Source organism: Hyperolius riggenbachi, chromosome 5, assembly GCF_040937935.1.
Source record: "Hyperolius riggenbachi isolate aHypRig1 chromosome 5, aHypRig1.pri, whole genome shotgun sequence".
In the NCBI taxonomy this organism is placed as follows: domain Eukaryota; kingdom Metazoa; phylum Chordata; class Amphibia; order Anura; family Hyperoliidae; genus Hyperolius; species Hyperolius riggenbachi.
In genome coordinates, this window is record NC_090650.1 from 23,433,997 (window position 1) to 23,448,919 (window position 14,923).

The 14,923-nt window shown below is 47.3% G+C and overlaps 1 protein-coding gene across 2 annotated transcripts in view; it reads right to left on the reverse strand.

Annotated features, from left to right (window-relative positions):
- The window catches only part of PTH1R (parathyroid hormone 1 receptor), a 452,655-nt gene that overhangs the window by 42,696 nt on the left and 395,036 nt on the right, over positions 1-14,923 (reverse strand). For both annotated transcript variants that reach the window (XM_068235179.1, XM_068235181.1), the window contains exons 6-7: positions 14,387-14,573; positions 11,488-11,641 (exon numbers count right to left, since the gene is read on the reverse strand). In XM_068235179.1, coding sequence (XP_068091280.1) covers positions 11,488-11,641; positions 14,387-14,573 — 341 coding nt within the window. The remainder of the gene's footprint in view (positions 1-11,487; positions 11,642-14,386; positions 14,574-14,923) is intronic.

The window sequence follows — 14,923 nt, forward strand, 5'->3', positions numbered from 1 at the left end:
TACGGATTGTGCATATTGGGGTCATATCTGCTACGGATTGTGCATATTGGGATCATATCTGCTACGGATTGTGCATATTGGGGTCATATCTGCTACGGATTGTGCATATTGGGGTCATTTCTGCTACCGATTGTGCATATTGGAGTCATTTCTGCTACCGATTGTGCATATTGGAGTCATTTCTGCTACCGATTGTGCATATTGGGGTCATTTCTGCTACCGATTGTGCATATTGGGGTCATTTCTGCTACCGATTGTGCATATTGGGGTCATTTCTGCTACCGATTGTGCATATTGGGGTCATATCTGCTACCGATTGTGCATATTGGGGTCATATCTGCTACCGATTGTGCATATTGGGGTCATATCTGCTACCGATTGTGCATATTGGGGTCATATCTGCTACCGATTGTGCATATTGGGGTCATATCTGCTACCGATTGTGCATATTGGGACCATATCTGCCACCGATTGTGCATATTGGGACCATATCTGCCACCGATTGTGCATATTGGGACCATATCTGCCACCGATTGTGCATATTGGGACCATATCTGCCACCGATTGTGCATATTGGGACCATATCTGCCACCGATTGTGCATATTGGGACCATATCTGCCACCGATTGTGCATATTGGGACCATATCTGCCACCGATTGTGCATATTGGGACCATATCTGCCACCGATTGTGCATATTGGGACCATATCTGCCACCGATTGTGCATATTGGGACCATATCTGCCACCGATTGTGCATATTGGGACCATATCTGCCACCGATTGTGCATATTGGGACCATATCTGCCACCGATTGTGCATATTGGGACCATATCTGCCACCGATTGTGCATATTGGGACCATATCTGCCACCGATTGTGCATATTGGGACCATATCTGCCACCGATTGTGCATATTGGGACCATATCTGCCACCGATTGTGCATATTGGGACCATATCTGCCACCGATTGTGCATATTGGGACCATATCTGCCACCGATTGTGCATATTGGGACCATATCTGCCACCGATTGTGCATATTGGGGCCATATCTGCCACCGATTGTGCATATTGGGACCATATCTGCTACCGATTGTGCATATTGGGGCCATATCTGCTACCGATTGTGCATATTGGGGCCATATCTGCTACCGATTGTGCATATTGGGGTCATATCTGCTACCGATTGTGCATATTGGGGTCATATCTGCTACCGATTGTGCATATTGGGGTCATATCTGCTACCGATTGTGCATATTGGGGTCATATCTGCTACCGATTGTGCATATTGGGGTCATATCTGCTACCGATTGTGCATATTGGGGTCATATCTGCTACCGATTGTGCATATTGGGGTCATATCTGCTACCGATTGTGCATATTGGGGTCATATCTGCTACCGATTGTGCATATTGGGGTCATATCTGCTACCGATTGTGCATATTGGAGCCATATCTGATAACGATTGTGCATATTGGAGCCATATCTGATAACGATTGTGCATATTGGGGTCATTGGACGTGTTTTTTGTTAAAATCTGCTCACATTACGTGTATTTTCTTGAGAAAACCTGCACAATTATGTGAATTTTCTGGGAAAAGGGTCACCAAAACTTGGGCCCTCTGTCTTTGCGTTGCACTTTTAAAGGGAACCCGAGGTGAGAATAATATTGAGGCTGCCATATTTATCTCCCTTTAAGCAATACCAGTTGCCTGGCTGCCATGCTGGTCCTCTGCCTCTTATTCTTTCAACCATAGACCCTGAACAAGCATGCAGCAGGTCAGGGGTTTCTGACAATATTGTCAGAACTGACAAGATTAGCTGCATGGCTTGTTTCTGGTGTAATTCAGTTCACTACTACAGCCAAATAGATCAGCAGGGCTGCCAGGCAACTAGTATTGTTTAAAAGGAAATAAATATGGCAGCCACCATATCACTCTCACCCTGGGTTCACTTTAAATTACAGTTAGCCCCGCCCTCATCCGGTCATGACCACGCCCATTTTTTCGCCGCGGCGCCGCAGGTTGTAGCCACACCCATTTTTTGCCGCGGCGCGCTTAGCGCGACGCAGGTCGTCAGCTCCCCCGGAAATTGGTCCAGCACCTGCATAGCACCCCCTAAAAAAATTTCCTGGAGCCGCCACTGGGTATGTGAGTGTTTGGTGTAACAGTAGCACTTTGAGTAATGCACATGCTGAGCAGGTGATCCGAAGCAGCAAGGAATACTGCTCTTGAGGGCACAGGAACCTTCCAGCAGCCTGAGACTCTCCAAGGGGTGGAGTCAGGCTAGAGATAGGAAGGACCAGAGAGTGAGTGACACCTGAAGGTGGATGTCACTATCTGATCTGGAGACTATCTCTTAAAGGGAAGGTTCAGGGAGGGTGGTTAAAAAATAAAAATCAATTTCCACTTACCTGGGGCTTCCTCCAGCCCGTGGCAGGCAGGAGGTGCCCTCGCCGCCGCTCCGCAGGCTCCCGGTGGTCTCCGGTGGCCGACCCGACCTGGCCAGGCTGGCTGCCAGGTCGGGCTCTTCTGCGCTCCAAGGCCCGGCACTTCTGCGTCCCACGCCGGCGCGCTGACGTCATCGGACGTCCGCCGGGCTGTACTGCGCAGGCGCAGAACTACAGCCCGGAGGACGTCTGATGACGTCAGCGCGCCGGTGTGGGACGCAGAAGTGCCGGGCCTTGGAGCGCAGAAGAGCCCGACCTGGCAGCCGACCTGGCCAGGTCGGGTCGGCCACCGGAGACCACCGGGAGCCTGCGGAGCGGCGGAGAGGGCACCTCCTGCCTGTCACGGGCTGGAGGAAACCCCAGGTAAGTGGAAATTGATTTTTATTTTTTAACCACCCTCCCTGAACCTTCCCTTTAAGGGGAGAGATAGCTCTCGAGGTCGGGCATGCCTGGTCGGCAACACACGGACAGATAAAGTACAAAGACAGGAGGCTGATTCGGTATCCAAGGCAAGCAGGGTCTGGCAACGAAATATCAGATATGCGAGGTACCGAATTAGAGATCAGAGGGATAGTCAGGACAGAAGTAAGTCATAACAGATATCAACAATGCCTAGTCTGGGTGTGAGGTCCGTGGTCTCTACACCCTGAAACTAGTCTGAAGTATAACAGATTGATAATGCAAGTTCCCTAGTCTGGGTGCGAGGTCCGTGGTCTCTACACCCTGGAACTAGTCTGAAGCATAACAGATAGATAACACAAGTTCCCTAGTCTGGGTGTGAGGTCCTTGGTCTCTACACCCTGGAACTAGTCTGAAGTATAACAGATTGATAATGCAAGTTCCCTAGTCTGGGTGTGAGGTCCGTGGTCTCTACACCCTGGAACTAGTCTGAAGTATAACAGATAGATAACACAAGTTCCCTAGTCTGGGTGTGAGGTCCTTGGTCTCTACACCCTGGAACTAGTCTGAAGTATAACAGATTGATAATGCAAGTTCCCTAGTCTGGGTGTGAGGTCCGTGGTCTCTACACCTTGGAACTAGTCTGAAGTATAACAGATAGATAACACAAGTTCCCTAGTCTGGGTGTGAGGTCCGGGGTCTCCACACCCTGGAACAAGTCTGAAGTATAACAGATAGATAACACAAGTTCCCTAGTCTGGGTGTGAGGTCCGTGGTCTCTACACCCTGGAACTAGTCTGAAGTATAAAAGATTGATAACACAAGTTCCCTAGTCTGGGTGTGAGGTCTGTGGTCTCTACACCCTGGAACTAGTCTGAAGTATAACAGATAGATAACACAAGTTCCCTAGTCTGGGTGTGAGGTCCGGGGTCTCTACACCCTGGAACTAGTCTGAAGTATAACAGATAGATAACACAAGTTCCCTAGTCTGGGTGTGAGGTCCGTGGTCTCTACACCCTGGAACTAGTCTGAAGTATAACAGATTGATAACACAAGTTCCCTAGTCTGGGTGTGAGGTCTGTGGTCTCTACACCCTGGAACTAGTCTGAAGTAAAACAGATAGATAACACAAGTTCCCTAGTCCGGGTGTGAGGTCCGTGGTCTCTACACCCTGGAACTAGTCTAAGCATAAACAGTATAACAGTACAAGTAATCTGGCTCAGTGTGAATTCCCAGGTCCACCTGGTTCAAACACACTGTTGGATCTGACTAAGGTCTGAGTGCTTCCACGTAGTGTTCGCAACGGCAGACAACTTGAGACTGGCCAGCAGTAACTATATATGGAGTAGTGTTCTCCGGCACCACCCCTAATAGATCAACCAATAGTATCCTGCTCTGGAGTCAGCTGATCAGCGTGATCAGCTGACCTCTCCTTGCCCAGTATAAGAGTTCTGCCTCTCAGCGCGCGTGCGCATATTCCTAAGCCTGTGTGCACTAACAGACTCAGCCACACCAGATACACGCTGCCGCGTGCAAACCACCGCGCTGGACGCGGAATCAGCCGCCTTACTGTTGTTACATGCGGCGACTTTTCCGCGTTCTGTCCTGCTACCAGACCGCCGCATTGGACGCGGAATCAGCCGCCTCCTCAGCAGCACACGCGGCGACTTTTCTGCGTTCTATCACAGTGAGGAGTCTGACAGTGAGTGAGGAGGGGGGAGGCAGGAGAGCAATATTGGGGAAAAGCAGCTTGTTGTGCTGTGTGAGGAGTCTGACAGTGAGTGAGGAGGGGGGAGGCAGGAGAGCATCATTTGGGAAAAGCAGCTTGTTGTGCTGTGTGAGGAGTCTGACAGTGAGTGAGGAGGGGGGAGGCAGGAGAGCATCATTGGGGAAAAGCAGCTTGTTATGCTGTATGAGGAGTCTGACAGTGAGTGAGGAGGGGGAGGCAGGAGAGCAGCATTGGGGAAAAGCAGCTTGTTGTGCTGTGTGAGGAGTCTGACAGTGAGTGAGGAAGGGGAGGCAGGAGAGCATCATTGGGTAAAAGCAGCTTGTTGTGCTGTGTGAAGAGTCTGACAGTGAGTGAGGAGGGGGAGGCAGGAGAGCAGCATTGGGGAAAAGCAGCTTGTTGTGCTGTGTGAGGAGTCTGACAGTGAGTGAGGAGGGGGGAGGCAGGAGAGCAGCATTGGGGAAAAGTAGCTTGTTGTGCTGTGTGAGGAGTCTGACAGTGAGTGAGGAGGGGGGAGGCAGGAGAGCAGCATTGGGGAAAAGCAGCTTGTTGTGCTGTGTGAGGAGGCTGACAATGAGTGAGGAGGGGGAAGGCAGGAGAGCAGCATTGGGGAAAGCAGCTTGTTGTGCTGTGTGAGGAGTCTGACAGTGAGTGAGGAGGGGGGAGGCAGGAGAGCATCATTGGGGAAAAGCAGCTTGTTGTGCTGTGTGAGGAGGCTGACAGTGAGTGAGGAGAGGGGAGGCAGGAGAGCAGCATTGGGGAAAGCAGCTTGTTGTGCTGTGTGAGGAGTCTGACAGTGAGTGAGGAGGGGGGAGGCAGGAGAGCAGCATTGGGGAAAAGTAGCTTGTTGTGCTGTGTGAGGAGTCTGACAGTGAGTGAGGAGGGGGAGGCAGGAGAGCATCATTGGGGAAAAGCAGCTTGTTGTGCTGTGTGAGGAGGCTGACAGTGAGTGAGGAGGGGGAAGGCAGGAGAGCAGCATTGGGGAAAGCAGCTTGTTGTGCTGTGTGAGGAGGCTGACAGTGAGTGAGGAGAGGGAAGGCAGGAGAGCAGCATTGGGGAAAGCAGCTTGTTGTGCTGTGTGAGGAGTCTGACAGTGAGTGAGGAAGGGGAGGCAGGAGAGCAGCATTGGGGAAAAGCAGCTTGTTGTGCTGTGTGAGGAGGCTGACAGTGAGTGAGGAGGGGAGAGGCGGGAGAGCAGCATTGGGGAAAAGCAGCTTGTTGTGCTGTGTGAGGAGTCTGACAGTGAGTGAGGAGGGGGAGGCAGGAGAGCATCATTGGGGAAAAGCAGCTTGTTGTGCTGTGTGAGGAGGCTGACAGTGAGTGAGGAGGGGGAAGGCAGGAGAGCAGCATTGGGGAAAGCAGCTTGTTGTGCTGTGTGAGGAGGCTGACAGTGAGTGAGGAGAGGGGAGGCAGGAGAGCAGCATTGGGGAAAGCAGCTTGTTGTGCTGTGTGAGGAGTCTGACAGTGAGTGAGGAAGGGGAGGCAGGAGAGCAGCATTGGGGAAAAGCAGCTGGTTGTGCTGTGTGAGGAGTCTGACAGTGAGTGAGGAGGGGGGAGGCAGGAAAGCAGCAGTGTTTTATGTGACTTGCACAGCAGAAGGGAGGAGGTGGCACTGCTGTCCTGACTGGGGAGGAATGGAGTGGCTGAGGGTGAGCAGTTTGTTTGTCACAGACTCACAGCCAGCCAGTGTACTATTGTGCTGAGCTGCAGCATGTCATGTGAGAACATTAAATGAAGCTGAGTAAATTGTCAGGTACTGTGCGATCATTCCAAATGGGGGGGGGGCTCAGGCAGCAAAAAGTCTAGAACAACCCTGACCGCATAACAAAATTGATGAGAAATCGCAGTTGCTTGCATTTGTGATTTGCTTTTGCGATTGCTAGTGGAAAAGAGCCCTAAATGGATACTTACCTAAAAGTGTATCTAAACTTTGCTCTCTCTATAAGGGCTCTTTTAGGGCCCGTTTCCACTATTGCGAATCCGCATGCGTTGCCCGCATGCGGATTCGCACAGCCAATACAAGTGGATGGGACTGTTTCCACTTGTCAGTTTTGCTGAGCGTTTTTCTGTGCAGGATTTTTCTGCATGGCACAGCCCTCAGAATTCGCCTGCGTGTGGAATGCAGGTGAATCGCACACAATGTATTTAATAGGGAAATCGCATGCGTTTTTGCTGCGAATTCGCATGCGATTTTGCATAGGTACCCATGTTAATTCACACAGGCAGTGACATGGTTAAAATCGCATCACCCTAACCTATGCGAAATCGCATGCAAAATCGCGGCAAAAAACGCATGCGGAATCGCACCCTCATGCGATTTTCCTGCGGTGATTCGCCGGCGATTCCGCAACGCTATAGTGGAAACGGGCCCTTACGCTACATGCGATTCTGATTTTAATGCGATTTTACATGTGATTATGTTTTTTTTTTTTTAAAAGTCCTGCATGCTGTTTGAATCCTCAAACAGTCCAAACATCCGGATGTCGAAGCAAAAGCCCCCAAACCCCCCCTCCCCTTATGTTACCTCTCCCGCAGGATGTCTGTCCTCTCTCTCCGCTGATGATACTGACTTGTAGCATCCACATTGTATGCGCTGTGCAAGTTTGTGTGACACACAGTGTGTACAATGCAGGCTCTATAAGCCAGACAGGTCACCTGGGTGTCCGGCCATTTACAGCACCACTAACCGATGACGGCAATTCAGGAACGGTTCTGGCGGGTCGGAAATTTGTTTTATGCTAAAGTGTTTGTTGCCGTTTACTGGAGTAGAGAAAAACTTCCATGAAGGCCGCTGGGTTTGTAAATAGGCTTAGTGATTCACAATTTGTATTTTACTTCTTGTCCTTTGGGTGAGATGCGCATGTTCATCTGCAGATTTTCTGTTTATTGCACTGGTTCAGCTTCCCACTTTTTGTGAACGCCAGGGATGGTCGGTAATGCCGATTTCTGCTCCTGCTTACTGCCAATGCCGATTACCGCCTGCTGCCTACCACTTTCCGCATATATATCCGCATTCCGATGGATTCTGATGGATGCATTTTCTGCCAAAAATTTTCGCTGAAATTTTTCGCGTTCTCTGATTGAGTTATTCGTTATAAGTCCTCTGAAGTTCTGATTGGATTAAAATTACTGAATATCGATAAGCGGAGTGCCACGAAAAAATGCACTATCTATTTTTGGACTATAAGGGCCTGTACACACTGCCGTGCTTGCACTGCGCTTTTATCAGGAATCATGAGTGTGTCCAGGGATTTTACTGTGCTAATCGCGGGAAAATCGCCCGCACAATACGGTAGCGCTAGGCTCTACCGTTCTGCTATTTTGTAGTGTGAATGGGCCCTAAGACTCACTTTTGCTCTTTTGGGGGGGGGGAGTCACTGCGACTTATTGTACAAATTCAGGGAGTTCCTGGCTTGTGTATGCCTGCCAATACATATATATAAACCCCTCGTTTTACCGCGGGATAGCGGCGGTTTAGCAGGGCTTATAGTGCTTAAAGGGAACCAGAGACGAAGCACCCTTGTGTATTTTACCATATATATCAGTAAGAACATTAGAGAAAACACTTACCATGCTCTCTGTTTCATCCTCACTGCTAAAAGTGTCTGTTATCAGCTGTGATAAGAATCCCAGACTGAGCATTCAGTCCGCCTTTGCAGGGAATAATTATAGCTGAGTCATTTATAGCAGAACCACAAGGGGGCAGGCTTGGGCTTGAAAAGACACCAGAGAAAACAGACTCAGCTATAATCTTTCCGTAGCAAAGCTAGACTGAGTGCTCAGTCGGGGATTCTTATCAGAGGTGATAACAGTCAGATTAAACAGAGAACAATGAAACAAAGAGCAGATTAGGTGTTTACTGGTATGTTCCCACTGATTTATAAGGTAAAATACATGAGGGTGCTTCATTTCTGGTTCTCTTTAACATTAATAAAAGTTAACAAAGTGGATTTAGACTCGCTTCAGAGTCTTTTTAAAGCGGATCCGAGATGAAAGTAACTTGTCTATATATCTTATCTAAAGTTTAGATAGCTTCAACAGCATATGATCATTTCTTCCTGTGATACAATGAGAGCAGCCATATTCTGCTTGTCATCATTACACAGGCAAGCTGCTCTGCATCTCCACCACTCAGCCTGTAAAAACGTCACTCCCCTCTCCGCCCCCTTGCCTCTAAAATCTCTAGCTGGTAACGCCTTCTCCTTCGAGAAAATCCTCCCCCCCAGACTGAGCTCCCATGAGCACTTGCTACATGGGACTCAGAATCCCTAGGCGCTGGAGGAGCTGTGGGAGAGGCTTGTTTAGCTTATAGGAAATTAGGGTATTCAAACAAAAAAAAAAGTATTTGGCTTGATGAGGAATGCCCTATAAACTATATGTAAGGGTCACAATGATGCAATGAGTATCTCGGACACACTTTAAGCCCCGACAGCAGGACCAGGACGCCCATTGTGCTAACACCGAAATGCAGCATGTAGCTGTCAGGGACGGAGCAGTGCTTTTCAGCGCTGCTACCTTTGGGCGCAGCCAGCGCCGCCATAGACTGTAATGGGAATCAGTCTATAGCGGCGCTCAGTGAGTAACGCCGGCTGTCAGAAGACGGAGCCGAAGTTGCTTAAAAAACACAATAATTCGGCCTCCAGCAATCGCTGGAAGCCGAATTTTTTCGTTCCCCCACTATCCATGGCGGCCTGGAGGGGGAATAGTAATTAAAACGCCCCGGACTTGTGCAGAAGCAGGACCAGCCATATAACAGCTGGATCCTGCGCCCAAGTGTACCAGCGCCAAATTCACATGTACGCGTCAGGGACGCCAACGATGATGCTATAATGACATCACACTTGGGGAAACGTGACAGGTGACCTATTCCCCAGCCACAATGACACATCTCCTTGTCTAGTTTCACAAGCTCCATGAATTGTCCCCATCAGCCCACTTGTCACGCACGCCGAGATTTCAAAGCCACCTCTGTTTATTACAAGCCTAGCATCGTCTTCCTTGCTTTATAACAGCGCAGCGGGAGAGCCGGCGACAGCCAATCACTGATCGGGGAATTGTGATGTATCATAAATCCCAAGGATGAGATACTTCCTGCAACACAATAAATACTTTCCTATGAAACTAGAATTGCTTTGAAGTGGTCTGAAACTCTGACATCACATTCAATAAAAATGTGTTTTCCTACTAATTATTACTCATATAGTTATCATATTTGCTTTTGTGCATACGTAATATTGTCTGTTTACAAATTACAAGTTTCCAAAGTGTAGTTTTCTCTTACCCTGAAAGCAGGCATTACATTTGATTATTTTTTAATTATAACTGATTTTTATTATATATTAAAATATTCTAATGAGCTATTCTGAACACTGTGTGCGCCTGAAGCAGAGACAGTTTCTCAGAGTGTTTGTTTACATTCCAGTGTTGATACATTTGTGTTTACCAAGTAAAAAAGATACTGTTATCTCCAGTTTGGACGCGGATTTGAAGCTGAATAGCAGGAGAAAGTGCTTTGTTTAACCATTTCAGTGATTTTGTTTTCTGGGATAGTAGCTTTCAAGCTGTGAGGAATCTTTTAGAGCAAAGTGGAAATGCTGGCTTTCAGACCACTTTAAACTGTCTGTCATTTACAAAGCATCTTGCTCATAGAGGTGACAAAGACTTATCACAACAGAAACATGGAGAGGAATGATGAGAGGTAGAGATCGCTGGAGGCAGGAAATCCCTGGAGACTTTGGGAATATAAATGATTCCGGAGGCTAGTTACACACATTGGGCTTGATTCACAAAGCGGTGCTAACTGTTAGCACGCCTGTGAAAACCCCCTTAGCACGTCTAAACAAGCTTTTCGCGCATAAAACTTTACGCGCGCAAAACTTTATGCGCGTAAAACTTTATGCGCGTACTGCACAGAGCGCAGGGCGCACCGCGCGAAGTGCCCATTAAAGCCTATGGGACTTAGCGCGCGTAAAACTTAGCACCCTGGTTAGTGCGTCTAAAGACTTTAGACGTGCTAAGTAGGTTAGCACCGCTTTGTGAATCAAGCCCAAAGAGCTTGATTCACAAATGCACGGTACGTCTATCGCGCAAAGAGAACGCGAGTTAAAATTAGCACACACAGGCTACGCGTAGTGTGCGTTCTTAACTTCCAAGCCGCGGTTACGCTACGTGCATATCGCGCAAAAGTTAGGAGGATCGGGCAAAAGTTAAATTGAATCTGTAGTGAGAATAAAAATAAAAGACAGATACTCACTTAAAGAGGAACCATCGCAAAAATCTTGGCACCGATCTGAAAAAACAGCGCTGGTCCTTAAGGGGGGGGGGGGGGGGGGGGTAAAGGCTAGGTCCTCAAGTGGTTAAAGTGGACCTGAACTCTTGCACAGGACAGAAGGAAAACAGAGAGAAATGCACCCTGAATGTATTTAGAGAGTTTAGCCTGTTTAATTCCCCCTCATTTGTGCCTAATCACGAGTTGTAATTTGATCCTCCCCTGTGTCACATGACTGCCTATGGCAGATATGCAGATAAGCCCATTTGAAATCACACACTGTAAACAATATGTCTGCTTCCATGAATCAGGAAGTAGAAACTGTGCAGATTTATTTTAAGGTTTGTATCAACTGTAACAAAGAAATTATTTTTGTTTAAAGGTTATTATGCTGTTGAGTATCTTTTAGAGCAGAGAGGAATTCTGAGTTCAGGTCCACTTTAAGGAGAGGGAAGCCTCTGACTCCTATAGAGGCCATGGAAGTAGGCTAATAAAACCCTCTACTAAACTTTTAAATGTAAAAAGAAGAAGTAAAATTGAAAGTTTTTTTTTATAATGAGCCACATTGTTGGCATGCATGTTTAATGTGCTATTGAGATTGTCCTGGGTGCTAGAAATGGTGCTTGGTTCCTTTTAATGATGCTCACCCCAGCCAAAGAGTGTGAAGCCCCAGAGATATTTCTTATCAGAGAAGAACGCCATGAAGATCAGGCAATGGAGGTAGAGTCCCTCCACCAGGATCCAGTAGTAGTTGGTGGCCAGGAAATACAGGAAGAAGGTGACGGCCACTTTACAGCCCACCTGCGGAGACAAACACACAGCAATCACCAGGTGACACAGGTGAGGAATACGGGAACAGGGAGAAGGGAAGACTTCACAAGATGAATTACACACCAGGGAGATGCTTTATGATGACTGAACAATGAATAAAGGCTGAGACCAACATTCATCTTCCCATAGAGAGGCCACAAGAGTATTCTTATCACAAGAACAATGTAATGTATTCATGATAAGACGAACATTCCGCATAGGTGCCAATTATAAGTTACTGTTGCTGCTGACAGGACACTTTCACATCAAGTCCTGACTCGGGAATTTTATTTAAGAGAATTAAGCCCACTTATGGACCTGAACTCTTGCACAGGACAGAAGGAAAGCATAAAGAAATGCTCCCTGTATGTATTTAGAGAGTTTAGCCTGTCTAGTCCCCCTCATCTGTGTCTAATCACAAGTTGTGATTTGATCTTGCAGCTGTTCCAGCTGACTACCAAGGCAGAGCAGCTAATTGGTACTGCCGAATTATGTGTCTTGCAAGTTGCTGTCTGAGGGGGCCTGCCTGCTGTCCCTGGGCCTGTGTTGTTTGGTGCCAAATAGTACTGGCTGCTGCCATTTACTGTTTGTGGGTGGAGGGACATTGTTTAATTATCATTGGGGTCGCTTTGTCTAACTGTTTTGGGAGAAAACTCTGGTCCACTGTCTTTGCTTAAAACGGTTACATTACAGTTAGCTCTGCCCACATCCTGTTATGGTCACGCCCATTTTTCACTGCAGCGCGCAGCACTCACGCTTATTCTGGTCTGGCCCTTCAGTCAAACTTGAGGAGCTGATGTGGCCCTCGAGTTAAAAAGTTGGCCCCCCTCTGTACTAGGCCCTGTGCTCTCTAATCGTTGCTTATGCCTCATCTTAAAGGATATCCGAAGTGACATGTGACATGATGAGATAGACATGTGTATGTACAGTGCCTAGCACACAAATAACTATGCTGTGTTCCCTTTTTTTCTCTCTTTGTCTGAAAGAGTTAAATATCAGGTTTGTAAGTGGCTGACTCAGTCCTGACTTAGACAGGAAGTGACTACAGTGTGACCCTTACTGATGAGAAATTCCAACTATAAAACATTTTCCTAGCATAAAATGGCTTCTAAAAGCAAGAAAGAGATAAAAAGGGGAATTTCTTATCAGTGAGGGTCACACTTAGAGATGTCGCGAACGGTTCCAGGCGAACTTTGGGGGTTCGCGTTCGCCTGCATCAGGCAAACTTTTGCGGAAGTTCGATTCGACCCATAATGCTCTATTGAGCAAAACTTTGACCCTCCATATCACTGTCAGCAGACATGTTATTGTCAAACACACTTCTCTCACTGCTGGAGGTCCGCCCACCCTCCCTCCTCCAAGCTAGGTCCTTATACCATTTGACTCAGTTGTCTGCCTACACTAATTAGTTATGGGACAGCTGCTACAGAGATTTTAATTAGCCTCTTGTGGGTCCCCTCCTCCTCCCACCTCCCTAGTGGCTGCAGCTCTGGTGCTTTGAGTCCGCCAGGAGAAAAGTGTGATATAAATGTTATTTGTCTTGTCTACTTTTTCTCTTGTATTGAGCATAAATGGTAATTTTTAGGCCAGCTTCAGTTGGTACAGTGGTTAGGGTGCATGCCCACCACACAGTGAGAACCAGGTTCAAATCCCAGCCAATGTGAGTTGGCTTTTATGCTACAAATCCTTAAAGGGAACCTAAACGGAGAAGGATATGGATTTTTCCTTTTAAAATATTACCAGTTGCCTGAATCGCCTGCTGATCCTGTGTCTCTAATACTTTTAGCCACAGCCCCTGAACAAGCATGCAGATCAGGTGCTCTGACTGAAGTCAGACTGGATTAGCTGCATGCTTGTTTCAGGGTGTGATTCAGCCACTATTGCAGTCACAAAGATCAGCTGGACTGCCAGGCAACTGGTATTGTTTACAGGAAACATCCATATCACTCTCAGTTAAGGTTCCCTGTAAGCAACATGTTTCTATTGCATTGAGCATAAATCGTAAATTTTAGGCCAGCTTCACTTACTACTGTAGTGGTACAGTGGTTAGGGTGGCTTGGCCACCACACAGTGAGAGCTGGGTTCGATTCCCAGCCATGGTATGATGTATACTGGTTTTTAAAATAGTATAATTCCCTGGCAGAAGAGACCCTCCTCCCTCCGGAGGGAATAGGGAGGAGGGAGGTGACCCACAAGAGGCTAATTAAAATCTCCCTAGCAGAGTGTGTAGCAGCTGTCCCATAACTAATTAGTGTAGGCAGACAACTGAGTCAAATGGTATAAAGGACCTTGCTTGGAGGAGGGAGGGTCCTCCAGCAGTGATGTGTATTTCACTCAATCAGGTGTGCCTCCAGGTATTAGAGGTCTCGATGGCTGCCCCATGAAATCACAAACATTTGCCTGTTCTCTTAAAACAGGGTGGATAAGAGATTATATTACCTATCTGTTTTAATTAACATAACTAATATAACTTAATGACAGTATGTTTGTTTAGGCTGAAGTTCCCCTTTAAGTTATTATGATTATTTACGTAATCTGTGCAGCTAGCATTGAGGCAGATGCGAGTGTGAAATCTTTAGAAAACTGTCCATACACTTTGATCTGAGATAATTAACGTTGATGAATGTGAAGGACGATGAGCTGTGAGTGTGCAGAGATCAGATAAGCCAGATTAAAATTCAGCAGCATTTTAAACCTGGGCAGAAAATGTTACTTTGGGTATTGACCATCACTCACAAACTGTGACTTGTCGGCCGGAGGGGCCTGCGTGATCGATCTCAGGTCTTCCTCTGAGAAGCGTTCCATTTCCTCCAAGGCGTGTCCGGAATACAAGACGGCGTCTTTCACGAAGATGCTAATTGCTCGCAGCATGAAGGAGACGAAGAGGTGCATGTGGATGTAATTCCGTGTGCAGTGCAGCCGTCTGCAAGACAACAACGCAAAGTCAGTGCTTCTCAGTTCTGTGACTCTTTGTTTTTAAACTCCCAAAAACGGAAAACAGAAAAAAGTGAATTGCAAGATATTTATACAGTTCCTTTATATTATTCAAACCTGGCGTCACAGACCCGATTCCTGCGCTTTTTGGCCACGTTCATCCACATTCTTTGTAATTGCAATTCGGCGTTGTGGGACTTTTTGTTTGTTTCCATGCACACTAAAGAGGGTAGTTTACTTGTGACTGACCGAATGTCGTTAACTGTACATTATCACGCAAATTGTCACCATGAATGCGTAAATTTGCATTTCAATTAACTTGCAATGCACCTGATTCGC